Consider the following 26496-nt stretch of genomic DNA (forward strand, 5'->3'; position numbering starts at 1 on the left):
CTGTGTTTTAATCCCTGCCCCAAACAACTGATTTTAAAACCTGATAAAATTGTGAAGAGTACCTAGGAAATAATTCAACTGGCAGATTAGCATATACTCTCCGTTACTTTTCTGTGAAATCAAAGGCTTTTAAGAGCATTTAGCACCAATTTTATAGCTGCTTATTTTAGTTTTAAATGACTTCTGAGTAATTACTGGATTACTGGAACATGTAATCAAAGCCTTTTTTATCAGCCAGCAGCAGCTTTTCAATAGGAAACATCCAGGAGGTGTCCATCTTTACAGCACTTGTGATACTTTCAGTAAAGGGCTAATCGTTAATCAATCTCCACCAAAAAACCCCACCAAACAAAACAGAGAAGGGTCAGCTCTTCCACTGCACAAGTCATCTGTACTGCCCATGCTGAGGCAGGGGTTTTAAATCTGCAGTAACAAGACAGACACAATGCTAGGCTGATAATTTAAGCCTAGAGGTCTTGACCAAGTTTTTTCATCTAGATCACCTGCTTTATCATGAGAGAAAAAAAAAATAAACCCTTTGTTTAAGACTTCGTTTAAGTATTTTACTCCATCTGTTGGTGCTCTTGCACCAGCAATGCAGCTCAGGGCTTCTGATCACAATCTCGTTTCTGTTGAAGCTGAAAGCTTTACCAGGTCAGTGAAAACAAACAAGGGTTCATAGAGAAACCCAGAGGTCTGCAAAACAGTAACCAACAAGCTACAAAGAATAACACACTGATACAGAGCACTGTAAAGAACATCATATTGACAAAAAAAGAGCTATGAAGAACACACTGATACAGGTATGAAGTTCACCTTAGGACAAGCTACCAAACAAATAAGCTATTGGGCACTAGTGGCACGGAGCAAGATACTCTGCTAGTGCAAATCAAAACACTTTCACTAAGACCAACACTGCTACTTCACTTTACCGAATGGAGAGTCCTGGCCTTCAGTGCTGCTGGTGTTTCAACTGCTGCATAAAATTCAGGGATTAAACACTCGCCCTTTTTCAAGGGATTTGAAGGGGTTTGATTTAAGCATTAAACTACTTTCAATATAGCCAAGAATATGTCAGACCCCAACTCCACTATTTTTTTTAAATGACTAACGCCCTGTCTCTAGCTGTTTTGTAAATAAGAACATGAGCCGACTGCAGTGAAGTGATATATGTATCTTTCTATATTCCTTAAAATAAAAATAATGAAACATTTCTAGGAAGGAGTAAGCCTAAAGAGTTATTCTTCTGACCAGCACTGCCAAGTCTCTTCCCCTTCGATCTGCCAAAGGGTGATGGTAGCCTGCCCCACCTCCAACAGCAACAGCCTCTCCTTACCAACAAATATGAACATTGGTGTCTTTTATATGAAAGCAGTGCCATCATTCAGGAGTCTGGCAACTTCTGCAGTACTTCAGCAAACCACAAGACATGTTCCAAGTGTCTCAGTAATGATTTGGGTTGGCCACTTTTCTCTTTTTAACACAAGTCAGAGCTCTTTTTGACTTCGCTATGCCTGCCTATCTGACCTATATCCTACACTTTGGGGTGATGTAGCTAAGAATTCGAGTTGTCAAGCTTTCACTTCCCCTGTACTTGCCCCCTAAAGGTCCATTCTTCCCTCTCTGCTTGAAATGGAAGTGTTTGAAAGCACCACAAGGTTCAGAGCTTCCCAAACATGGAGTTTCTCCACAATTTTTGACTGCTACAAGGACAGTTTTAACCTAGACCTCCTGTCTCTTTTCTGATGTGTGGAGAATGTGTATGTTCTAGTTTCTTCCTCTCGCTTTTCTCTCCCCTCTTATCCCATAGATGCCAGTGATGCCGAGACACACAACCTGAGCCTGTTTGTGCTGCACCTTAAATACCAGGAACAAGCAGCTTCTGCTGAAATTATACTCTCCTTTTTTATTACCTTTAACCTTGCTTCAAAAGCCAGAGTACACTCCCTAAACAGCATAAGAAGTCACTGCTCACACACAGAATAAGAATGGAAGACTGCCACACGCACACTGACTGTCTTCCTTTTGCAAGCCACCAGGCCAGCTATGACTTCTGCAGAAGCAGCAGCACTAAATCAACTCCGGACAAGCAACTTTCATGGCTTCACATCACTTTAGCATGTCTGGAATAGAACAGCTAAGTGCAAAGCTGAAGGCCGATGTGAAGGGTTTCCATCTGATCTTACCTGGGCTGCTGCTGGGGCTGCTGGAGGAGCCTGACTAGGTGGAGGTACAGCAGTTTGAGGTTGTGCAGGTACTTGTCCTGCAGCCTGAGGTAGTTGAGTAGGTGCCTGTGCTGCAGCATTGAGTGAAGGACCTGGAGGCTCAGCTGATGGGAATAGCTGCAAGAAAAAAGGTGGTTTAATGAGAAAAGGAACTCAAGTGTTCTGACTCAAGCATCAGATTTCCAAGAAGTGCTCACTTAATGTACGAATTGCTTCTCTAAGTGCATCGCCAAGGGCATTCTCCAGGACACTAAACCTGATCCCAAGTTGGCATTCAAGGAGTTTAATGTGTCCTTATGTCCAGGGACCCCTTCTTCCCTGAGACTTGCAAGTTTTACTCACTGGTGAAGGAGAATAAAAAGCTAAGATACTGTGTTATTCAGAACAGAGAAACTGATTTTGGCATGATAGCCAAAGAACCGTAAACTTGATGACAGTTCTTCAGAGTGCCCTGCGAGTTACTCCGCTAAGGTGTAGGAAATAAAAATCGCCTTGAGTATTGAAATTCCGGGCAGCAGACCTCCAAATCACAATATATATGAAGGGATGTATCACAATGGGGAAGTTAATTCCAAAGGGATTCTGGTTCTCAGCTTTTTCTTTGAATTTAGAGTTTATTTTTCTTAAGATCTCCCTTTATAATCAAACCTTGGAAACAGATGAAGGAAGAACAGGACAGTCTAACCAAAGACTGATTTCCAGGAGTCAGCTTTGTTTATCTTTCCACACAGACAGAGAAAAGAAAGACATAGTACAGTCTCTGAAAGATAAGCAGCATCTATCACTGAAAGATACTATATACTAATATTCCTAATGTAAGAAACACAGGACAGAACTGAAGGCAGATCGTAAGTTGCAGCTGAAGTTTTGTTTGCTATCAAATACTACTACAGATGTATTTCACAGTTCTGAGCACAGGTTCCAAACCAGTGAATTAGACTATGCAAAACCAACATTTTAAAGTTGTGTTTTGTTGGGGTTGTTTTGCTTAGATTATTCTTATGACCAATACATCATCTTACAACACATAGACTTTTGCCATAGCAAGTAAAGTTGAAAAGATACACACCAAAGTTACCTCAGGAAGACCTCTTGGCATTACACAACCAATGATTCCTTTCATAGGGAGGTTTTCAAGCAGACTCAGCTAGATACTAGCTTCTGCTTCACACAGGTTTGTTTCCAAAGGCTAATAAAAACATGTTTCTTGAAAATACAGCCATAGCTAAGAGTCATCATTTTGGCAAGCCATTTGCAATTATAACTTACCTCGGAATTCTGTACAGGTTCTTTCACTCTGGGAGACTGAAAAACAGAGAAAAAGTGTCATTGCCTAGACAAAAGTGAAACTGACTGACTAGAAGGACTTGTCAGAACCCTACTGAACACATGAAATCTACATAATTGCTTTCAAGTTCCACATATGTATTAAGATGCACAATAAAAGGAACACCACAAAACTTATTGGCAACTTTATCATATCATACCACCCAGAAACATACAGTTCTGTTCTAGAACTTGCAGTTGATATTTACACACTGGCATACCATGCCCTATGTTACTATTGTTGTTAACTATTAGCAAAATCCAGTACTCTTGATAACCACTCAGACTGGACCAAATTACTTGTGCACCAAGATGGCAAAATCCATTTTAAGCTACCCAAGTCCTGCAGAAAAAAAGATAAGCCACGCAAATCTGCCCTGCAGAATTCCACTAGGAAACAAATCCCCTTCGTATACTTTGGGAGCTATTTCACAAACTTGTTTAAACCATACAAAACCTGGGGGGTGGGGGGAGAAACCAGCCTTAACTGTGCTACTTTACAGAAAGAAATCTCTCATCTTCTCTCCTTGTCCTTGGACTCTGCATTATATTATGCTCTCTGTGAAAGAAAGCAGAAAACCGACAGGTGTACACAAGTTCAGCACTGAAACAGATTAGTGGAATGGAGGGGAAAGTGCAGTCGCAGAAACGCAACCGATCTTTGCTTATCAGTAAAACAAAGGCAACTGTGTTCGCTATTTCACGTCAGCAGGAAGAGACTGCCAAGTACTCCTGGAAAGCCCTGCATTTAAGATAGCCTGCAGCTTTGACTTCTAGCATGTCCCATTACCACGTGGAGACAAGACAGGTGGGATGGCTCAGTCCATGCTGGAATTAACAAAATAGATGTTCCTTCTCCACATAACAGTCTAAAAGACAGGTTGTGATTAGGACAGAACAAGTTCAACAGAAGAACATCTCATCATGCCACCGTATCTTGTGCCAGTTCATGCACTAACCAATGCCACTACCTTAACAAATGCTAATCAGAGCAATTTGTAACATATGAACATAGGAAAAGGTTAGAAAGTCTTATTCTCAGAACAGCAACTTGCAAAAAGCCCTCTGGACAGGAGGAGAGGGAACAGCTCCTTCCCAATGACTATGTGCAGGCTGCCAGGAAAAAAGCCATGCAAGCTGGGAAGGTAAAGCCTGAAATCCATCTCAATATGCTGAGCCTTCACTTGACAGTTAGCAGGCAAGATGAAAAACGTGGCATTGCTCCCAGAGATAAACAGCCATGCTCCACATCTGCAGCACTGTTCCTTCAGGCACAAAACTCATATACAAGAGTACCCAGATGCCTCAAGGAATAACTCAAAAAGGAACTTGTCTGAAAGATCACAGTGTGTTAGACACTGCACAGACAAGTACAGAAACAGTAGCCCTGCCCCACAGCTAACAACTAACCCTGATAAATGTCGAACAGAAGTAAACTAAGGAAAAATATGAACAGACGGAAAGGAAACGGGACTAATCATAAAAGACATCTACCTAATTAAGGCACAAATAGGATGACTTTAGGGATGTGCTGAAATGTGTTAGTTCTAACTTATTTTTGCTTGTGTAATCAGAGGTGATGTGAGTAACCAGTGAAATGTGACCACATGGCATGCCACTGCACAGATTTATTGAGTAACAGAAGGTGAATGATTTAAGAGCCCACATGGCACAATTGCTTTAGTTTGAATTCAAGGTTGTAAATGCAGAGAAGAAAGAAGCTCAGTAAGTCTTTATATCCAAAAGACAGTGACTTGCTGGTCAACGTTACATTCAATGAATTGAGCAGATATTTCTGGCTCTGTTTATAACAAATATTTGACTGCTTTCAGGTGCAGTCCTAGCAAGAGACTTGTAAAATACATATTTGTACACATTAAATTCACCCTATTTTTTTTCCTGCAAAGTGGAGACAAGTAAAAAGTACAAACACTTTTCCTTTATGTAGATGCTTTTGTGCATGTTAATACTTAAGTATTTTAGCAAATCAAGTCAATCTGTGAGGTATCCTTTTACTTTAAGGCTGACAGCAACGAAACGCAGCTACAGACGGTATCACAGAATAGTTTGGGTTGGAAAGGACCTTTAAAGATCATTTATTCCACCCCGAGTGCAATGGGCAGGAATAAAAGGTGACACCTAGTTAACACAAGTTATTCTATCCTACAGCTTAGTTAAAACTGCAGAGCGATTACAGACAGGTGGAATTTATACCCGGTGTTTGAAATATGGCTAAAACCACATGATAAACACTAGTCCTTAATAACACCATCGTATCTGTGCCAAACACTGGCAGTCTGGATACAAGTCATAAGACTGCTTGAAAAAGGATCAAATGCCAGAGATGCACAGGCATCCCTATCCCTTCATCTTCAGGTAGGAGAAAGCAACTCCAAAGGTGTGCAAAGAAAAGACACCGAGGGCAGGATTCAAGTACCCAGGCAGACATGTAGTGAGGTCTAAGGTGCCATGGTGCCCTTCCTGACCTCCAGAAAGGTACAGGTCTCCCAGAGGTCTGTGGTTTATCTATACTGGTGCTTCCAAAATGGCAGTATACATCTGCATTTAGGTAACTGAACTGAGACCTACTGCTCCAACGTCCATCCTAAAGGTTTCTTGAAGGGGAGACCTAGAAGTAAAGGTCAAGCACAACCCAAATTAGAGCAATCAGAACAGAGAGCAGTACAAGGAAATGTGCCAAAGTTTGAAGAAAAAAAAACCAAACTGGCTTGAAAAGGAGCTTGTAAACATGTGTGTCAATCTGCTTTTTTCTGCATTAAGAGGAAAGAAACAAGTCAGTACTGTTCAAAACACAGTAAACAGCATTAAGTCATAGTACCCTGAGCTTAAGACAAGACAGAACAAGTTCCAAGTAATCTCTGAAACAGAGTTAAGGTTTTTCTACAATACTGCTTCCTAAAATTTGATCACATTTTAAGCTACAAAAGGAATTTAGAAAATTCCTGCTCATAAAGCATCAGGAATTTCAGTAGTAGCCACTTGGTACCAAGAGATCCTCCTTGACTGTGCAATACAAAGCTGGGTACAATCAGGTCTTTAAAAAGTCACAATAGCTGTTGCCATGAAGTATGGAATTACTGGATCAATAGTGGCCTTTAAAAACCCAAGCATTTCAAAGGATGCAAAAATCTCACTTTCAATATTTAAGTGTCCATACAGAACATCAGTAGAAGGAAGACCAATGAAAGAGAAATGTGAAAAGTTAAGTTGTAAAGGGATAAATGCTTCAAACCAATACTGCTTCCCCCCCCCCCCTTTTCAAATTGAAAAACTTCCCCTAAAAATCCTTTACTGTCTCACCAACTGAATTACAGAATTAAGTGAACTATGCATTTTAATCAAGCTGTAAAAAAAGGGAAATAGGCAAGCCATTACAGTCAAAATCCACACTGCCAATTACAATAAATTTCTGGACTGTCTTTCCCCAGTAATCTTTTAGTCTTCTATTATGCATTTCCTGTGCTACTGGGAGTTTGTCTGGGCTTGGGAGTTTTTGTGGAGAGAGGGAGGTGGTGTTTTTTGGAGCATTTTCAAGTGCTAGACCAATCACAGGGATGCCATAGCATCATCTACTAGGACTAACTGATGTCAGTATAACCAAGGGGACAGAACTAGTCCCTGAGTGTTTCGGGTATCAGCCATAAGCACAGGCCCTATTGATTTCAGCTCCATCCTGGAGAGGCCAGCAGGACAAAACCTCTCCTGACACTTCCATAAGAACATCTCAAACAGTCAGCACCCTTAAAAGCAAAGAGAATATCGTAGCTCAAGTGAATTAGTATGCTGAGCTGGAAGCAGACTGTCTGAATTCGTGTTCCTAATTTGGTTCAACATCCCTGAATGAGACCAGTTGAGCCCCAGAACGATGACAGAAAGAAACCCAGATCAATACAATTCCGTCAACCTTCAGCCTGCTTTCGCTCTGGTTTGTCTATGAACTTGAGGGGAGGGATAACAACTTACTGTGTATCATACTTAAAACAAGGCCACAGGCTTCCCAGGGATATTTAATGTATCACAGTTAGAAAACAAAACAGAGACAGAGTTACTGGAATTTGAGGACCCACCCTGAGCTGTGAAATTGCTGCTCTGCCTTCCTCACTTTCTTCATCTAGTTCATCGTCACTCCACTCCCAGCCACCATCTTCAGTCTTATGAAGACGTCCACTGGAACCTGGGACTCTCCGGACCTACTCAGCACAAAGAGAGAAAACTTGTAAGTCAAGCAGACAAATTCTATAGTTATCTTTTTTAGGAGACAGAGCACAAGAGCATCTTCAGGTCGCACCACCTGCCGGCATACACGAATACTTTATTGAAATGTCTAGTTCTATCTAGAAAATGCCGTACCACAGTAATTATCGTTAAAAATGTGAACACAAGCATAACAAATTAGTACGACTAACCGCAAGAACACAGGAGGTTTTCAGTACCTTTTTGGATCTTTCAGTGATTGTTGGTGCTCTCTGCAACATCTTCTCTTGTAGAAACTCTTTATTCTGCACAAAAAACCAACACCAAACATTTGCATTGCTGAAAATGCCCTTTGATTCCTTCAGTGTCTCTGATAAGAAACTGTCATGCTATTTCTAACAGAAAGTGTTTTAAATGTTCATCCCCACTCTCCCAAAGATATTAACCACTTTCTTCCTTTGGATGTATACGATGCTTCATCATGGACATATTTGGAGTATATGATGCTTCATCCTAAATACCTTTTCAGTTAGCTAGTGCCACCTTCCGCATGCAAAGTGATGTGGAACTAACAACTAAAATTCTACCAGATTTATTGAAGAATGTACTTCAGCATCTGGTACACTGCTGAGACATTTGGCATTCTTCCATTCGCAGACATTATGCCACCTGGATCTAGCCCCTTTGCTTTATCTTACATCTAAATTTATGCCTGTCCTACAGTCAAAGGCAAACCTCAGATGTGAGGCAGGCCAGGACACAGGAACCCCTCTGTGCTGGAGTAACAAGACCGAGGAATTGGGGCAGCAGGATTTCAAGCAGCTAAAAAAACATACAGCACATGATGTTCAGAGAGGAAGTAAATACAGTGATCCCAAGAGATTACGTATTGGGAATCTGCTGTGATGCTTTACTGTATTAAATCTCCTCTTCAGCAAGCTCTGGACCGGCTAACATGTGGGCTCCTGAGCGTACAATTTTCCAACCACTGGCTGCAGAGCCAAACTGCTGGTTGCAGGGGATGCATGCCAGGCAAGCACCCCAGCAAGAGCATGGGATCTGGCTGGGTATTTCACACAGGTGAGATTGGATAGCCCTGCCATCTCTGCCCACAAAGTGCTCCCAGAACTCCCCCGTGATGGTTTCTTGCATGCAGGATGGAAAGCCTCAAGACATGCACTGTCAGCTCCTGGTAAGTGGCTCGCAGCATTATCAAAACATACTTTTACGTAACATACTCTATTTAAATATATAGTTCAATACAGAAGTACAGAAGTTGGATTCTTCCATCCTCAAGTTACAGCTGTCAGTTTGGCAGTGGCTAATGTATGAAAGTCATTTAACACTGAGTGTTAACTGACACACATTTTCGCTTCGGCTGCTGGTTTAAGTATTGCCTCATCTACAGTAATGTTAACTTTCTATCACCACATATGCTAATAGGTTACTCTGAAGCAGCTTAATGAAAGCATGAAAGATTTTACACACAATGAAGTAGGTAACATGAACTGGAACTTGCAAAACCAAACAGAGAAAGGTCAGCAATGTGTAAACCATCTTGTTACTTTGGACACCAAGTGTGTATCCAAGTATGCACAGAAGCACACCGTTCAGTTACCTAAAATCCCATCATGGACAATGAAAACCTAGTTAATACTGTCAAGAGACTGGACATCAATTAAACTTGCCCTAAAGCAAACTCCTACATTTCATAAACTGGATCACTCTAGACTCCCTTGGTTGCACTTATTAAGATTTCTATCAACTTTAACAGGACATTCAGCTCCTGTGCAGATACCTAGATGTGGCCACTTCCATTTAAGCACCTTAACCCAAGAGCTGAAAACTACTTTGATTAATTGGCCATGGTGTTGCGCTATCCTAGGTATCAGGTATCTTTTCAACAGTTTAATCTCTGTTCTGCTATAAAACCCAGTATTTTGATCACAAGTGTACCATAAAAAAATAAACAATCAGGAAACATTTCCTCATTCCCATGGAAATAAAATTCTCCCTTGTATTATTTCTGTCTGTCTCCCACAGTAAGACCTTGCCCATTGCATATGCACTAATCTCCAGGCAGTAATTACATAAACACTTACTGGCAGTTCACTTCCTAGAAATTCTAGAAAGTTCAAGGCTAGAAATGGGAGTCTCCTACTATTTTTCATCACAGGATCTTCATTGTCCAGAATGCAACACAGGGTGAAATAGTTTTAGGTAGCCCTCTGCACAGTGGGCCTCATTCACTGCTTTGCATACAGACTCATTACAGAGTTTACACTAAAATATATGTTATATTTACTGCTACAGAGACCTTTACAGTTGGACAGGCAGCCACAATGGCACCATTACAAGCGAAGAAAAAAAACCCAAAAGCCACTGAAAGACATTTAAATGCTCAAGAATTTCTAGATAATTTGTCTTAATAGCAGCATACACAAGGAGGTACAGGAAAGGAGTTTCAGTCTGTTCGTTCACAATGACCCATTCAACTCAGCTATGCTGGCCTTAAGTGAAACAGCCCACAACTGCCAATAAAGCAGTTACGACACCTATCATACTTCTGGAAAAGGCCTCTCCACAGCTTCTGCACAAAGTTTAGGAAGTGTTTTCTTACCTTTGCTTTTGTGAAAAATTTGTGTCTTAAGAGTTCTGCTGCCGTCGGTCTGTCAATAAAAACAGATGTAGAAAAGAATTACAAATGCTCCTTTTCAACACAACAGTCATCCAGGTTGCTGCTGCTTGTTGTAACATGGCATCTCGTAAGTGCATCAGCTTCTCCTGCACAATTCCCCCAAAAATCAGTCAATGCATTCCTAATAAATTTTACACCAGAAGTCTTTTAAACACTCAGTGTATCCTGATCAAAGTTTATTCTGTTCAAAAGCAGTGAATAAGTGGGAGGCAGGGGGTGGGGGGAGAAGTTGCTCCCATTTTGATACGGAACTTGAGTCTCTTAGAGATAGTTAGTTTGATAGATCACACAATAATTTGCTCAAAAGTGAAATGAAGGATCATCACCTGCAGCAGGAGTGCAGTACTCACCATGTCCAAGTAACAGTGTTATTTCAGAGATACCTGATTATATGTGCGTAATTAGTTCTATTAAGCACAGGCAGGATGATCAATCTTTGTCTAATAAAAATGATCAAGTACAAACTATTTTTCCCCTTTAAGTACAGCTTTAGGATAAATACGGTGGGGAAAAAAAAAGACATCCCTTGGTCAGTTTAGAAGGAACTCTCTGACAACTCAGATCAACATGAGAAAGTACCAGCTTACAGCATTTCTCACACTGTAAACTGTGCTTAAATAGTAATAGAGTTTAATTATTGCCTTGCAAAGGCCATTCATCACAGGGTTTATTTCACCTCAGACTGTTCTAACAAAAATCATCTACCTTATAGCAAGGGAGCCCCAAAAATAATTAAAAAGCAATCGCACTAAATTCTCCTCTTTGCAAACCCACACAATATGCATGAGCATATCAGATTCTGCTAGTTGCTCTTTATCAGCTGACCTCCTGCTCCCATAGTCGGGATGATGACAAAGCCTGTTAGTGGTGCTTGAGAAGAAAGCAGGCGTATGCCACGATTCAAAGCTATTATGTTTAATTCTGATCAGCACACATTCTAACCTGCAGGGACAGGATACGCTTTAGAACCGATGAAAAACATCCTGCTGGGAAAAAAAACCCTGCTATCAGCATTTATCAAGCACTCCACTGGATTCATTAAGCATTTCAAGTGTAGAGCTTGTTAGAAGAGAGAGATCCCATCTCACAAAGCGTGAGAAGCCTTTGTTCCTGGATCTGTCACAAAAGGGAACTGAAAAATGTCTTTATTATTATTTTATGAAGGGACTTTCCAGAAGTAGTTTGCTTAGTTTGCTTACTGAGGAAAAAAAGAAAACTAACAGCTACAAAAACTGATCTGTGGGAAGGTGTCTCTCTTTACCTTTGTCTTTTAAGGAACATTAATTTTAACACATGATGAACATTCCTTCAGTTTCACAAACTGGCAAATACTATGACTGTCCTCCACAGATACAGGTCTGAGCCATCCTATGTGACGGGCTGTGGGTTTTAAACAGTGCCATCAACAGCTGGACCCTCGTGCAGCTTTGAGCAATGACATAACATGCTATCCTAGGAACCACAACATATGCATCACCCCCTTCCTTGGTAGTATCTCTAACACCACTGAGTATTTAAGCTACTGTCACAGGGAAGACTGAAAGTGTCATCAGGTCACTCTAAACAACCTGTATTGACGAAAACGTGTTGGTAAAGTTTACCAGTGGTTTTCCTGATTTTTTCCCCCCCGCCCCCAAGCCAAATATTACTTACAATTAAGCAAGTCAAAACTACACTGAAAGCCTTCTTTGCACTGGCAAAACGTTAAAAAGTCTATTTATGAAGCTTCACAAGTCAACACATATTGCCCAACATGTGATTTCCAATTTATAAACACAGAGCAGTTTTGCCTGGGTACAAAGCTTGAACTGCTGTCACCTGCTGGAGGTGGCAGGGGGGGAGAATGACACTACACACACAGTGGACTGGGATGCACTCTCATTAACCCAAATGGAAGACGTGTGCCCCGGGGCCAGGCACAACGCCAGACATTTATCCACAAAATTAAGGACAGCCAAGAGAATTTGCTGACACACAGCAAGATTGCTGTGTCCTTTGTGACTGAAACACTGGAGGGTAAGACAGTGTACCAGCTTTAAAAAAAAATAGGGAATACAGTGAGTTTTGTGGGTTTGTTTCAGGTTTGTTGTGTTGGGGGTGCTACCTGATCTTACCTTTTCTCAGGGTCCTTTTGTAGGCACGATGAAATCATCTTCCTAAATGATTTCCCATACTTCTTCAGCATCTCCTTATCTTGCACACCAGTTTCCAAAGATGGAGGATCATTTTGTAGCGTCAGCATTAAAACCTGAAAGAATTATGTCTATTGGCAGTGAGATTTTTCTTGGCCTTTGTTAGAAACAGATCTTGGGAACGCTGTATTTTGGACAAGCATTTTCATCAAGCATCTGAGTCAACAAGGACCGTTTCATCACAACAGCTCTCCGACAGTAGCCAGAGCTCAGAGTAAAGTTTTTTTACAATTTAGGTAGTCTCCTCACATTCATCAGAGAGCAAAAACTCACCTACCTTTTCCTCAAGGTGATTATAGGGTCTCTCCTCTTCTCTCCATTTCCCACATTCACTAACTTTGTAGAAACAATTTTCAAAACCTTTACACCTCTGCAAATTCTGACTGTCAGCTGAGAGGTTCAAGACCCATACAACAGGGTACAGAGAGTTACCTCCGCCTCCTTTCCTTGAGAAGCCAGGCTAATTTATACCCAATCATTTATGCTATTGTTTTCAATCACATCTCCTGGCCCACGGTGCAGCACAAACACAAGGCTGGGATGTGCTTTCAGGCATGCTTGGTGTGATTAAAGGTGTAAGCACAGCAGAACTTCTACCAGCCTTCCTCATTTGAGATGAGCAGTTCTGCGAGGCATTTGATTCAAAGGCTCTGTTTAGATCTCCCTGCAGATATTTCTTAGCTAGAAATCAAATTAATGTAAAAGAAAGGCAACAAAAAAAAAAATATGTGAAGGTTCACTTCCATGTACCAATCCAAGAGCAGGTGAAGACATTTCTCACACAAGCACCTATCAAGCCAAACTGATTATTTCCTTCACATCACTCAGATATTCTGAAGGAAAGGGAGAAAATTACTCATTTCCATTTTCACTTGTCACCTACATACAGATGAATATCTATTTTTAGAAAAGGAAGCAGCACATTGCACATTTAAATAGCTTTCAACAGCTATATTGCTTAGGGCAGCAAGAGCCCATCAATCTCTCTGAAATTATACAGTCCATGACAAAATTCCATGCTTTTTTCCTCCACTCTCCTTGGAGGGCCACTTAATGCATGGGTCATTTTGCTGTTTAATAAAATTAATCTGCAGTGAAATACAATTACATTCAATAAATAAAAGGCAGAAGTCCTCTTGCAGGCTGCACAACTGGAACTCACACCTCATAAAACTGGAAACGCATAATTCCATCTACTATACAACAACACATGATACTAAATAGGTGATCTTTGCACTGAAAGCTACAACCCACGCATTCAAAACACAATAAACAGAAGTACAGCTTACAGAAGCTGCTGCAAAATGCTACCAATAATTACAGCACAGAAGGAAGTATCCATGAAAACAGCACAGCTAAAGCAGCAAAACATTTTCCTGAACTCCTTGCTGCTCTGCTACAATCACTGATATGGTATGAACTTTAATGGCATTTCTAAATCACTCAGCTAAGCAACAGTCCCTGCACAGAGGTGACAAAAATCTTAATATTAATTCTGTTCCACAAGAGTTAAACCAGTGCAAAAGTCCTGGCATTTAAAGCATCACATGGATGTGCTTGTTCTAATGGGTTAGGAGCTACTGGATTCCAGAATGTTATTGTAATTGCAGAGTGGGAGGGGATGCACCCAGGTCCTAAAGAGGTGACACCCAACTTGCATAGCACTCCAACAGTTAAAAGACTCGGAGAAGGAAAGCTTGCCCCATAGTATGCCTAAAATTGAGGGACCTAGCACCCACAGGCCTGTATCTCAGGTAACTAGTCTAACCATAAGCATGAGATTACTAAAAGGGCTCTCCACCCCCTCCTCGACCTGAGGGAGCATGAAACCCAGAAGCAGAAGCAAAGCAGCCTTCAGGAGGGTGTGCCAAAGGGGCTCAAAGTTTTGTGACTGAGACAGAACCCCATCAGATCTCACAAAGGGGCTAAGAAAGATCTCAAAGCTCTGTAAGACAGGATGCTTCAGACCTCAACTGATGGGGTCAACTCTTAAGATGTAGACTCCCTGAAAGAGCAGCATGTTGGAAAGTAGCTCCTGGTTCAAGAGTCAGGCAGTAGGGAAAGTTAGCAAAACTATAAGGGGATGTACAGTTCAATATATTCAAAAAAGATTTTTGAAGTATCAGTGTCTATACAAGAACACTTCCTCCACCTCAGCTTCAATAAAATATTAGCGTTGCTGATACCGCGCCATTTCATACTGATGTGGTACTTTCCACTGGTTCAGTAATTGACAGAACTGCGTTGGCATTAAAGTAAGATTCTTTTGGATTAACTGATAACAGGGCTTCTGAGAGGTATCAAGAAGGATTGTCAGTGTAGGAGAAGGAATGGCTCACCATCCCAGTGTTACTGGATGCCAGATAACTTGTTTGGAACCGCTATTTCTACTCCTAAAAACATCTGCTGCCTTCAGAGGCTCCGGGACTAAAACACACAGCGTTTCCCCTCAAGAATGGTGACCCTGGTGAGACTCATAATCTAAATAAGAACTGCAGTTTCAGACAATGCTGATTAAGTGGCGTATTTTTAAAAAGTGCCTTCAGACAAATCCAAGAACATCATGATCCACAAGTGCAAGTTGAGAGGACAAACTCTGCAACAAAGCATGCTGGCCAAATTCTTGGAAACTTCCACAGAACACACTGATCCTTTATCTTGCACAAGTATCTGGAGGCCTGCTCACCTTCATTGGTGGGTATTTGTGGTAGGGAGCTGCCCCTGTAGCCAGTTCAATAGCAGTGATCCCAAAACTCCAGATGTCTGCCTTGAAATCATATCCTCTGACCTGAAAAATATTCAAGAATGTTAGCATGTGCCTCTTGCTATGCAATACTACAATCCCTTTCTTTAGCCTATTACACAACCTTTCGCCCTTTCCTTCCTCTCCTCTCGAATTTGGAAAGACCAGCACTATAATGTCAAAGAGATGGAAAGAACACCTTCCCCCTCCTCTCCCCCCAGCTCCTTATACCTTCAAGGAGGTGTTTTAGAAGTCAGCCTGCTGAAGATTATGGTTATGGACTGTGCAGCTAGGACTGCTCTGCCATAAACCTCTCCATGTGTAGAACATAAAGGGGCACTGGGTTAAACCAGGCTCCGACTTCTACACAAAGATACAGAAAGTCATTAAAGAGCATAATGAAGCTCTCATAGTTAATAGATGGATTGTTATCCCCTGGGGACATACAGACCTCACTACACTTTTAGTCAACCGCTTAATCAATTTGACTGCAAACATGCTTAATCCTGAAACTTCAGTACATACCAGCTCAGTCAAAAGCCCCTCATTCCTGTTTGCAGACTATTATTTCCCTCCACTAATTAACAGTAGCTTCTGCACTTGACATTAAACACAGCCTTGTTCAGAAAAATTTATAGCCTTTACTTCCCCTCATGCACAGGAAAAAATAGTTCATATGCCAAAGCAGTAACTTCCTCGTTGTTATTATTAGGTAATATTTTGGCACTTGCTTTCTCTGCTGCAGGGGAGAGACATTATGTACTAACTTCAAGAGCAGCTACAAAAATCAAACCGTTTTGGCTGCTTAGAATGGTTTGTGTCTCTTCTCACTAGACTATGGAAAAATGAATATTCAATCAGAGCAAAGCTAATAGGGGTATTGTGTTCAGCTAACCTAACAAGCTTTAGAAAGGCACTCATTGTGATGAAGCCAAAAATGTTCCGCAAACTACCTTTAAGATGATCTTGAATTTTGGCAAACAAACAAAAAACACTCTTGTACCATTTTTCATATACTATAATTGAACTCAAATTTATTGTAGTAACAGGAGTTTATATCTTGCACTAATTTATTCAACTTTGTAAGCATCATTTTCATAAGCCGTAAAGGTCTGAAAGGTTTCTTGAAGTGCCTCAGTTTATGGATGCCACGATTATGAACAGATTAAGTCATTTAACTAAATTAAATTAAATAAACTAAATTTAACTAAAAAAGCACAATTTAAAAGGACACAGTGTAAGAAAAAATATGCTGCAAGGGTGGGGGAGTTTTTCCCCCTCTCACACTATTTTTAGATTTTGAGAATAATTTGGGAGTATTTCTTAGCTTTATCTTTCAGTTAGTCTTGCAGCACATCTATACACTTGTACAACTCCCCATTCCCCATTGGGATTTTAACTGTTTAGTGGGTTTTAAATTGTATCATATAATTCTGCTTTCAAATTAAAGCTATGAAGTTCAAAACAGTCTACAGCAGTTCATCTTGACATCTGTCCAATACATATTAGTCACCACCCTGCCATTAGTTTATATCAGCATCTATTTTTCTCATCAACTTTTGCCATAAATCTGTCAAGTGAACATACATTAAAAGACAATGCCAGGCTATCATGTTTTAACATGCTAAAGGAACTCAATGATGCCGAACCAGATGGAATTAAGTCAATAATATCTACATATCGAAGGCTAATCTACAGCAATCCCTTCATCCTTTTCCCAGGGTTAGATTTAGCGGCTCAGAGTGACACCTGCTGGGAGACAGCAAGATGATACACATGGATAGTGAGAGATTTCACACGCACTTCCAAAGTACCACCTTACCATCTAATATTTGTAACAAGTTATATGTGCACAGCCTTCACGGAAGTACCTGACTCCCTAAAAAAACCTCCCTTCTTCAGAAATACATCTGTTGCATGAAGAATCCTCCCTTCGTCACTAAAACCTTCACTTCTCCTTTTTAGCACCTTTCTTAAGATCTTTTTTTCCCTGTTGTCCTGCAGACTGCTGCAACCCTAACCACGATGAGCCTGGAGAAGCACTATTAGGTCCTGGCCAGCCTGCTGTGCCCCGTGCACCAGGACGGGACATAAAGGGCAGAAAAGCAAGGGGCAACTCTAATCTGGTTTCCAAAACACTGAATACTCTATTTTTATTTATTTTTAAATCAACATCAAAAATTCCAAAAATAACATGACTGTGAGGCAGTTCAGAAGCAAGTTCACAAAGACAGCTCCTGACTTGGGGAGCACGTCATGTGAGACTTGCACTCTGAAGAGGTTGCAGGAGTGCTGCAATGCACCAGCCCCTCAGTGCCGCCACAGGGAGCCACTGAAAAGGCCAAACATCAAAAAAGCCTTTCATCAATAGTATATTTAAGCTATCTCAAAATTATCTCAATCCCTCAAGAAGTTTTAGATATAGGAAAAAATGCATTGAAGTTCTACTACTGGTTTAGCTGCATTTCATTTGAGATATATACGTATGCAGGGGTCTTATTCAAGTTCCTCCTAAGCTTCAAAATATTTAATTGTGAACAGCAAAGATAAAAGAAACAAGGTGGGTTTACTAATATAAAACAGTATTTTCCCATGGTTTTCCTAAAAAGATTTTTTTGATGGAAAAATGTAAAAACATTTCTAGTTAGTTGTATTTCTGCTTGGCACACCTATCAAAACTCAAACCCTGAGCCCAGCCCTCTGTCAAACTGTTTTTAAGAGGATTAGGGATAATTTTCAGAATGCTTATGGCACTGGACATCAATACAATAGACAGGGCATTTGCAGTCACTGTCAGGACTGTGGCATAATTCTGTTTGTGGATCTTGATCAGAAGTGTGCGATGGTATTTTTACATTAAACAAAGTTTCCAGGTGGCCTTCACCAGAAGTCACAGAGACAAGCTTCTCTAGTTTAGTCTCGAAGTAGTGGAGGACAAAAAGTGACATACCTCCACATGGCAAGAAGTAAATCTCTTAGCTAGCCAAAAGAGCAGAGGAGGAAAGGGGAAAGGCAAGCAATTCTCAGCATTTACAACCTGGATACTCACAAGCCAAGAGAAAACTAAAAACCTGAATCAAGTCAACTGCACATTATTTTACCGTAACAACTCCCCACTCTGACATCTTGTGATTAGCTGCTCCAGATTCTCACATTTGCAAGTGCAGAAGAGCATGTTACCAAGCTGTATATGTGCATATTTACCACATGTGAAACTATTTATATTCTACCTCACATTTATGCAAGAGGGAGGGGCAGGTTAATCTTCTTTATGCAACAGCTGAGCTGTCTCATCTTAGGCAGAGGCCTGAAGAGAAGCAACAGGGCAAAAGCCTCCTGAACACTTAATATGCTCCAGTACAAGCCTGGTTACAATAGGCAAATCAAAGAAAATCCTGTGGTTTTAATTTGGCATCCTGTAAGGCTTTCTTATCACCTTAATTTGAAGTCAATACAACCATTGATGACAACAGGGAACTCCAGGTGCAGATCAGCAAAGAGGACATTAAGAAAAACAATTCACCTGTTCCATAACTTCTGGTGCCATCCAGCAAGGTGTGCCCACAAAAGTTTTCCTGACTTTATTTCTGGTAATGTCACCACCAGTGGCCAGAAACGCACTAACGCCAAAGTCTGAAAAGAAAACAAACAAAAGATTTCATTAAGAACATATCCCAAGCAAACTGAAGGGCTGTCCCCTCTTTCCCCTCATATTCCCAGCCATCTATGAAATACTAAACCATAGAGTTACGCATGAGCAGTGGCCTAATAAACGAGGAATGATCAACAGTTAGCTAAGAGTGCGGGTACATGAACAGTCTGTAGTCCACCATTTAATTACTGGGGATAGCAGAGCTTTCAGTGCTGGCTGGCAGAGAGGAAAATTCCACTTTCCATTACAGCCCACTGGTCACATTACAGCGTGCCTGCACCTCCCCAGCAGACCTGCTACTGTACAAACCTGCCTCCCACAGCCAGTCCTTTATTTCCGTTTTATACATACATAACAACTAATAACTTCAATTAGAATCCTGCTAATATTTGCAGCAACAAAGTTGGGTACATAAAAATTTACTAGGCCTTATAACATTTAACTGTCCTAAGTGCATCCTGCAGACTGGAGCTATCAGCCCCTTCTTCTAGAATGTTTTATTACCAGAATATGCTTTGCTTGGTAATCTTCTATCACTGAGACGTTCAGTGCTTTAACAGGAACTTGGACAGGTTCCCGATGATACAGCAGTGTTCCCAAACCCAGCAGCACGTGCCGCTAACCAGCCCAGCCACCCCAGAGGAAGCATTGCAGGCAGGTGTTCGCACCCTGCACAGCGTCACCCCCACCTGAAGCATCTTTCACAAGCTGAAGGGTGCCCCATGCACTCACTGGTTAATTGTATTATGAAGTAAATCGTTCTTTTACATGAAAACTATGCTTTCAAAGGTAACATTGATGTTTTACACAATTAAGAATGACATGGAAAACAGGATCTGTGAACAGCACCAGTAGCGTGCAGGTATAGCAATGGGACACAGCCTATTGTTCAGAGAAGAGCATTACAAAATATTTGGCAACCAAGTCATTCAAGAGACGATAGGAGACTTTCCTTGTAGAAAAAATAGTCTCATGAGGAAACTGTAAACACAAAACTGTTTAAGTATTTCTTCCTAATTTGTTCCAAACTACACTGCTTATGTATTGCCAAATTTTAGACCTGAAATGGGTCATACTCTATAATGCAGTTTTATACACACACACCCACACACTCGTTTTTAAACACAGTACTAGCAATCAAAATCTTGAATGCCATTTTTTAAATTGATAACAGGCTTGGAGGATAAGCCTCTGAAATTCAAGGGCTATTTGACATAAAAAAGAACATTATTGACCACAACTGGTTTGAAAAAACTTGAAACTCAGTTGACATGGTTAACTGTAAACTTACTCAGGAGCCACAGAGTTACTCCATATTCTTTTATGTTATTCCATGGCTTAAAGATGTTATCCTAACTGAGGTATCAACTGCAACAAAAGACCCCTCCTTAAAATTTGCAAGCACTGGCATTCACGTGAGGACAGTCCCAAGCTTCCCTCTGCATCACTCCAGCAGCAGTGCAATGAGCACCTTCTCAGCAGTCTTTCAATATTTGAGAAACACCAGTGAAATCATCACTCAATAAGATGCTGAAAGATTCCAGATCGCTTAGGTTAGAGGCTTCCAAGGACAAGAACTAAAATACTAGACTCTGACAACTGAAAGTTGACATTAAAGAAAGTTGCATAGAAATCACAGGGCTAAAACAAGCACTAGCAAATGCCTATCGTTAGGGTTCATCATCTTCCAGATGCACTTTCCTGTTCCCAGAGGCATCTTGTCTTCCTGCTAACCTTGAAGTTTTAGCATGTCTAGACTGATCACTATCCCCATCAGCACTACAATCTGTATTTTTCTGGAAACCCATGTTCTGCAACAGTCATTTTGCTCTGAAATCTTCCATGTGTGTATCCACTATCCTTTTTTTTCTCTGAAAAGTGAATGAGTCCCTAAAAAGTTCAGAGTGAAGTTACTTGCACCTAACCCCTCGTTACAGGAAGTCTCATAAGATCTATTGTTCTAAACACAAAAGCAATTAGAAGTTCTTTTAAATAAGATAATACTAATAGAAACTTGTCCAAGTGCCATCAGCATATTCTTGTGATGTGCTGTATTTGAACTTGCGTATATCTTACCTCAAGTTTCCATGCAGTCATTTTGAGGGTAAAGGAAATGCCATTCAAAGAAAAAGCATTCCAGCCGTAAAAGCAAGTCCTTTACACAGCACACACAGCATTTACCACATTTCACATCAAACACAGCTTTATAAATTCCAGTTGGAAACTGTGCCCCTACATCTGCCATCTGAGGTCAACAGAAAGCTTAAATGGAATTAAATTTTGTTCTGTTACCTGGCTGATTTATTCAATGTTTTCCCAATCCATTTCCCTGATTTCCAGTGGGTTAAAACAGGCACAACCAGACTGCGCTATTCTGCTGTTAGGAATGACTTTGAAACCATCTTCTCAAATGTCATCTTACTAACTTTATCCAAGTCCCAGCTATGAAGATAAGAAAGTGCCTGCTCTTAAGAAATATCAGTAAAACAATAAAAAAAAACCCTAAGTACAAGTTAGGGTTCAATTCTTATTCCTGAGCAGCCGGCACAATCTGCACCTCATTCCCTCTGCCACTGTTAACTACCATCAGAAGGGCTAAACCGGAACTAGGTTATTGCAAATGAATTTAACTCTAAAAAACAGGGAAGTCATGAAATTCAAGAGGTATGATAGCTCAGAAGTGGTTTGCACTTTTATTTGGCAGCTTGCACTTTATATTGGCTCACTATGGTGATAGCTAGAGAGGACTGTGTCACCAGAAACAGGAAGGAATTGGGAATGTTTGGACCCGACTTGCAACACCAGTAACCACCACTGCTGGGAATCCAAGGACTGTCAGATATTCTAAAGGAGCTCCAAAATTGCAGACTTCCAGAAGTCTGCTAGCTAGCAAATAAAAGCCTCCAGAATGTCTGGATGTAAATGGTAGGATTTTCTTTTTTAATAATTTTTCTGAAACAATGTAGAAAAGATTCATCTGCTGGACCTGTTACAGTGATATAAACCAAAGACTTCTTTTTTTTAAAAAAAAAAAAAAACCAACAAAAAAAATATGTATGTATATCCAGACTCTCACATCACAACAAAACCAGTCCAGAATAGAAAAGACAATTCTGCTGATGCAGGCTCTGCAGAAAATAAAGCCAATTCTGTCTTTTTCAGTAGAAACATTGTGTGTTGCAAACCACATACCCTACAAAACACTCTACAGTGGCAAGGACGTTGCAGGCTAGTGTTGAAAAAAGCATGGTATTAGGCAACAGTTGCCACTATTACGGTATCCAAGTTGTCAAACTCAAACTATTCTGGCCACTCAGGAAATGCAAACACTGAAAGGAAAATTGCCTCTTACTATTCTGTGTTGCAGAAACAAAGACCCAGTCTGAACAACTCACCAGCACAAGAATGCTGTGGCAGGACCACATCACAACAGGTACCATTGCTGCTGCGTACCTCTGGAAGATACATTTCTACCGTATGGTAAGTTAGATTGTCTTATCCAAATCAAGACGACAGCGGTTAAAAATCATCTCCCCTTGGCCATCTCATATTGTAACATCACATTAACCCCAAAAAGCCTAAGTACCTGCTACTACAAGGTAAGTACAAAGGAAAGAAGGCTGTACACTAACTAGGAGAGAGGACCAAAGCCTACTGACATCAGAAAGGTTCCTTTTGTGGGTTTGGATCAGATCCTAAAGCAGAACGCAACTTCTGTGGGAGAAGAACAACAGAATAAACCACTCTCGACTTCAAATCACTTTGAGTTATTTTTAAACTTGAGTAGCTGAGATATTATCCCTCCTCAAGCAAAAATAAAAGTATTTCAGAAGACAGCACTAAGTTTTCTTCCACTGGTCACCTTCCTTTTTGTTCAGTTATTCAGCGTCAGAAAATATCTGCAGTTGTATTTCGTGTTTTTCTGCAAAGCTTACAGTTTTTAGAGCACTGAAGATGAATAAAGCCTGGCAAGAAGAGGAGGAAGGCAGTGGTAAATCGCAATTTTGTACTGAGAATGCAGTGGGTGGTAAGACACCAGAGAAAAAGAAGATTGGTGATGAACAAGAATCAAAAAATTCTTTCCTTTTAAAGATTATATGGTTATACAGTGGTACTGGACCTATAAATACACACTTGTTCTCCCAAATTCTCATTTGGAAAGGTAGATCTGTACAGTTACATGTATTTCTAATGAATTTGCATGCAGAACAATTTCACTGCATCACAGTTTAAGCCTTTTTGCAATAATGGCAAGGCACATAAAAGATGTATGAAATCCCTCTGCTGAGTAAATGTAAAGATCACACTGGAAACAGCGGCCCAACAGCACATTAATAAAGACAGGCTAATACTGCATAAAGTAACTGAAGGATGACAAAGCCCAGGCTGGGTGAAGCCACCATCCTTGGAGAAGTTCACAAATGGTTTCAACAACCAAATAGTGCAACACCTCTTCAGGAAACACAGATATTACAAATGACAAAGAAAGTTACTTCACTTCATGCTGCTGCAGCAGAGGCACCAAAACACTCCACCAAGCCTAGAGAAAAAGACTTTTGCCCCTTTTTCAAAATGGAGAAGAGGCTCAGAGGTGTCTGTGATACATTACTGGCTGCTCAAGTGAGCCCTGCAATTGGCACTCCTCTCCCCAAGTTAGATTCGTGCCTTGCACCTTGTTACAGCAATTTAATCTCCCAAAGTTAGACTTTCCTAAAGGAAAGTGGGGAAACAACACTGCCTACATCATAGCTCAATGTTTATGTAGAGCGCTATTTTAGTACAATGAATTAAGAGCAGTCAGGAACACAGAGAACCGGTGACAAGCTGGCATGGATTTGTGGAAAGTTACACAAATTCAGTTACACAAGGTTCGCCTGGCCTGAACTATCCCCATTTTATAAATAGATAAAGCAAGAGGGGTTAGGCAATTTGCCCAGTATCAATTAGCAAGTTCTGAACAACTTCATGAAATCTCAATCTACTTCAACCGCTTGGCAACAAAGCTTGCCCAGGACATGGCAGGCACACTGAGTGCCTCTTGGAGTATGTCCTAATAATCCTGACTGGTTTTAAAAACCTGAAGATACCCTGTTATTGTCCCTACAACAGAAAAGTCCAAGACATGGAGGGATGTGTACCTTTCAGCCTTCAGTAGACCCTTGCTTCTTCACATTCAATCACAGAGAGGTGGGTGATATTTAATATCCCAGTGGATAAAACCGGGGAGGGGGGGGGGGGGGGGAAGATTTAATCTGCGCTTGGTCTCAGTAGGATATTAACATCATGCCAGGGTTGGAGCACGGTTCATACCAAGCAAGTCTCATGCACCCTGGGAGAGCTTCTCCTCAACCTCTCCCTCCCCCTCTATCTATCAAGACTCTCACTTCATTTCACAGTAAATTACAGGGCCAGCACAGTTAAATAAACTGCAGAATAGTAAGCCTTGCTTACTATGAGAAGTCACCTCATGGTTTATGCAGCAATGCTGGTGCCAATGCAGTTTATGTTGACAAAGTACATTTTACCTGTGCAGCTTTTAGACTTCAGGGAGCCAATAAATGCCAGAGCAAAGAGGTTTTATGCTCCAATTAAAAAAAAAACCAAAATTGCCACGGAGGGGTTGGCACACAAAAGAACACTGCTATCTCAATTTACATTGCAACCACCGTCAGCAGGGCCCAGAACAATGATATCTGGGAAAGAGTCCTGCTCTCTCCAGAAGACAGATTAATTCAATGTGCAGGAAAACACTTCAGACTGAGAAAGCAAAACTCTCTGAATTTTAACAGGCTCCAAAAACTTGGTGCCAAGCCACAAGCCCAAGCCCTTGGAGGGGAAAAAAAAAAAAAAAAAAGAGAGAGAGAGAGAGAGAAAATAAGATAGAAGCAAACAGCCTCAATTTAGGTCTCACTGGTCAACTAGATCTGTTAAAGGCAATTTTATGCCTTGGTTCAGTGGATGCATGTTTTGAAAGCAAAAGGAGCTACACCGTTAAAAATAGACCGACCCATGAGTAAAAATACAAAGTCCCAGGCCCTGGGGGGAGGAGTTTGAAGCTGGGCCTTCATGCAGGCCATTAGAAGAATTTTTTTAATTCCTACTTCCAGCAAATGCCCCTAAACTCACAGATTTCTCCTCTGCCCCTTTACCTGTGCCTACCCTCAGCCCTCGGTGCTCTCACCTCCCATGCTCAGCCACCAATTCAGAGTTACGAACAGAACCTGAGAAACATCAGACACACCCTCATCAAGTCACTTTTTCTGTTCAGCCTTAACAGAATTGCACGACCTGAATTAAAGCGAGGCTTGAGTGTTCACTAGTTAGAACTGTATAATCCTGCAGCAAAATTACTGCCATGAATTCTATACAGCAGAAGTTTCCCAAGAAATTAAATTCACTGACATGCTGTGGAGGTACAGACCAGCAGTGGGGTTTCCTCCACCACAAGGTTGAGCATTTTTTTCTACATCTACTTTGTAGATTTGGGGGGTTTTCCTCAGAGGATTTCCAGTTTAAGATTTACATTCCTCACATTTACATTTAAGTTTTACATTTCTTCTGAGACAAGAAACATTAATCATGTGAAGCAGTAGGAAACACACAGGAATACAGTTGCAGAGGCCAAACATTTAATAAAAGCCTCCTTAACTATTCACTGGTAGTTTTGGTAGAGGGATGGCAAAAGGGAAAGGCGTTATTTTAAAAGAATTGAAGTTATTCTTTCCTGCTACATTATTTGCATTTTTTATGTACACCAAACCAGGTGCTTCAAGGAAGGTGTGCCATGCACTCGAACCCTCAGGCTTCATTCCACAGCTGATCAATTTTTTTATATTTTTTTTTTTTCCTCCCCTCTGGTATAACTCCAACTACACTTATACAACTTTGTTTCATGGGAACACAGTGACATCATCCAGCTGATAACTGAACCACTCAACGATCAATGGAATTATTCATAATATGCATTAATATTATTGTCAAAGGCAAGTGCTTTGATGTCACTAAAACAAAACTCACTTTATTGGGATTGGTTTGCTTCCAGCATTTTTTTCCTCCTCAAAAGATTCACAAGACATTTTGCTTTTCATCCTGGGTCAGGAGGAAAGGAAGCTTAAGTGTCAGAAATTCCCACAGAAACAAAATCCCATACTATGACCAGGTCAGGCTCTTCTCTAGCATTCAGTCATTCATTTATTTTTGTTTCTTTCAAGCCATCAGTTGCCTTCACAGAAACTAAAGTGCTTCCTGCCACTGCGGTGAACTTGCTGACCTTGGTTTAGTTGCTTGGCTGGGTCTCATGAAAGGTTACAGTATTAGTCCTTTTGCATGTTCAAAGAAAGAATTTGTAAAGAGAATACTCTGCAAATCTTGCAACCTTGCTTTCGCAGGATATGCAGAGAGCTGGATTTCATCTTTCATCATTTAAATGTTGCACTAACAACCCA

General features: G+C 40.8%; 1 protein-coding gene across 1 annotated transcript in view; it reads right to left on the reverse strand.

Annotated features, from left to right (window-relative positions):
* Nucleotides 1-26496, reverse strand: part of OXSR1 (oxidative stress responsive kinase 1) — a 93626-nt gene that overhangs the window by 6415 nt on the left and 60715 nt on the right. The window contains exons 6-13 of the mRNA XM_040591347.1: nucleotides 18923-19032; nucleotides 15343-15444; nucleotides 12579-12712; nucleotides 10387-10435; nucleotides 8006-8071; nucleotides 7640-7762; nucleotides 3495-3530; nucleotides 2187-2342 (exon numbers count right to left, since the gene is read on the reverse strand). Of these exons, the coding sequence (XP_040447281.1) occupies nucleotides 2187-2342; nucleotides 3495-3530; nucleotides 7640-7762; nucleotides 8006-8071; nucleotides 10387-10435; nucleotides 12579-12712; nucleotides 15343-15444; nucleotides 18923-19032 (776 nt within the window). The remainder of the gene's footprint in view (nucleotides 1-2186; nucleotides 2343-3494; nucleotides 3531-7639; nucleotides 7763-8005; nucleotides 8072-10386; nucleotides 10436-12578; nucleotides 12713-15342; nucleotides 15445-18922; nucleotides 19033-26496) is intronic.

This window comes from Falco naumanni, chromosome 4, assembly GCF_017639655.2.
Source record: "Falco naumanni isolate bFalNau1 chromosome 4, bFalNau1.pat, whole genome shotgun sequence".
Classification (NCBI taxonomy): Eukaryota; Metazoa; Chordata; class Aves; order Falconiformes; family Falconidae; genus Falco; species Falco naumanni.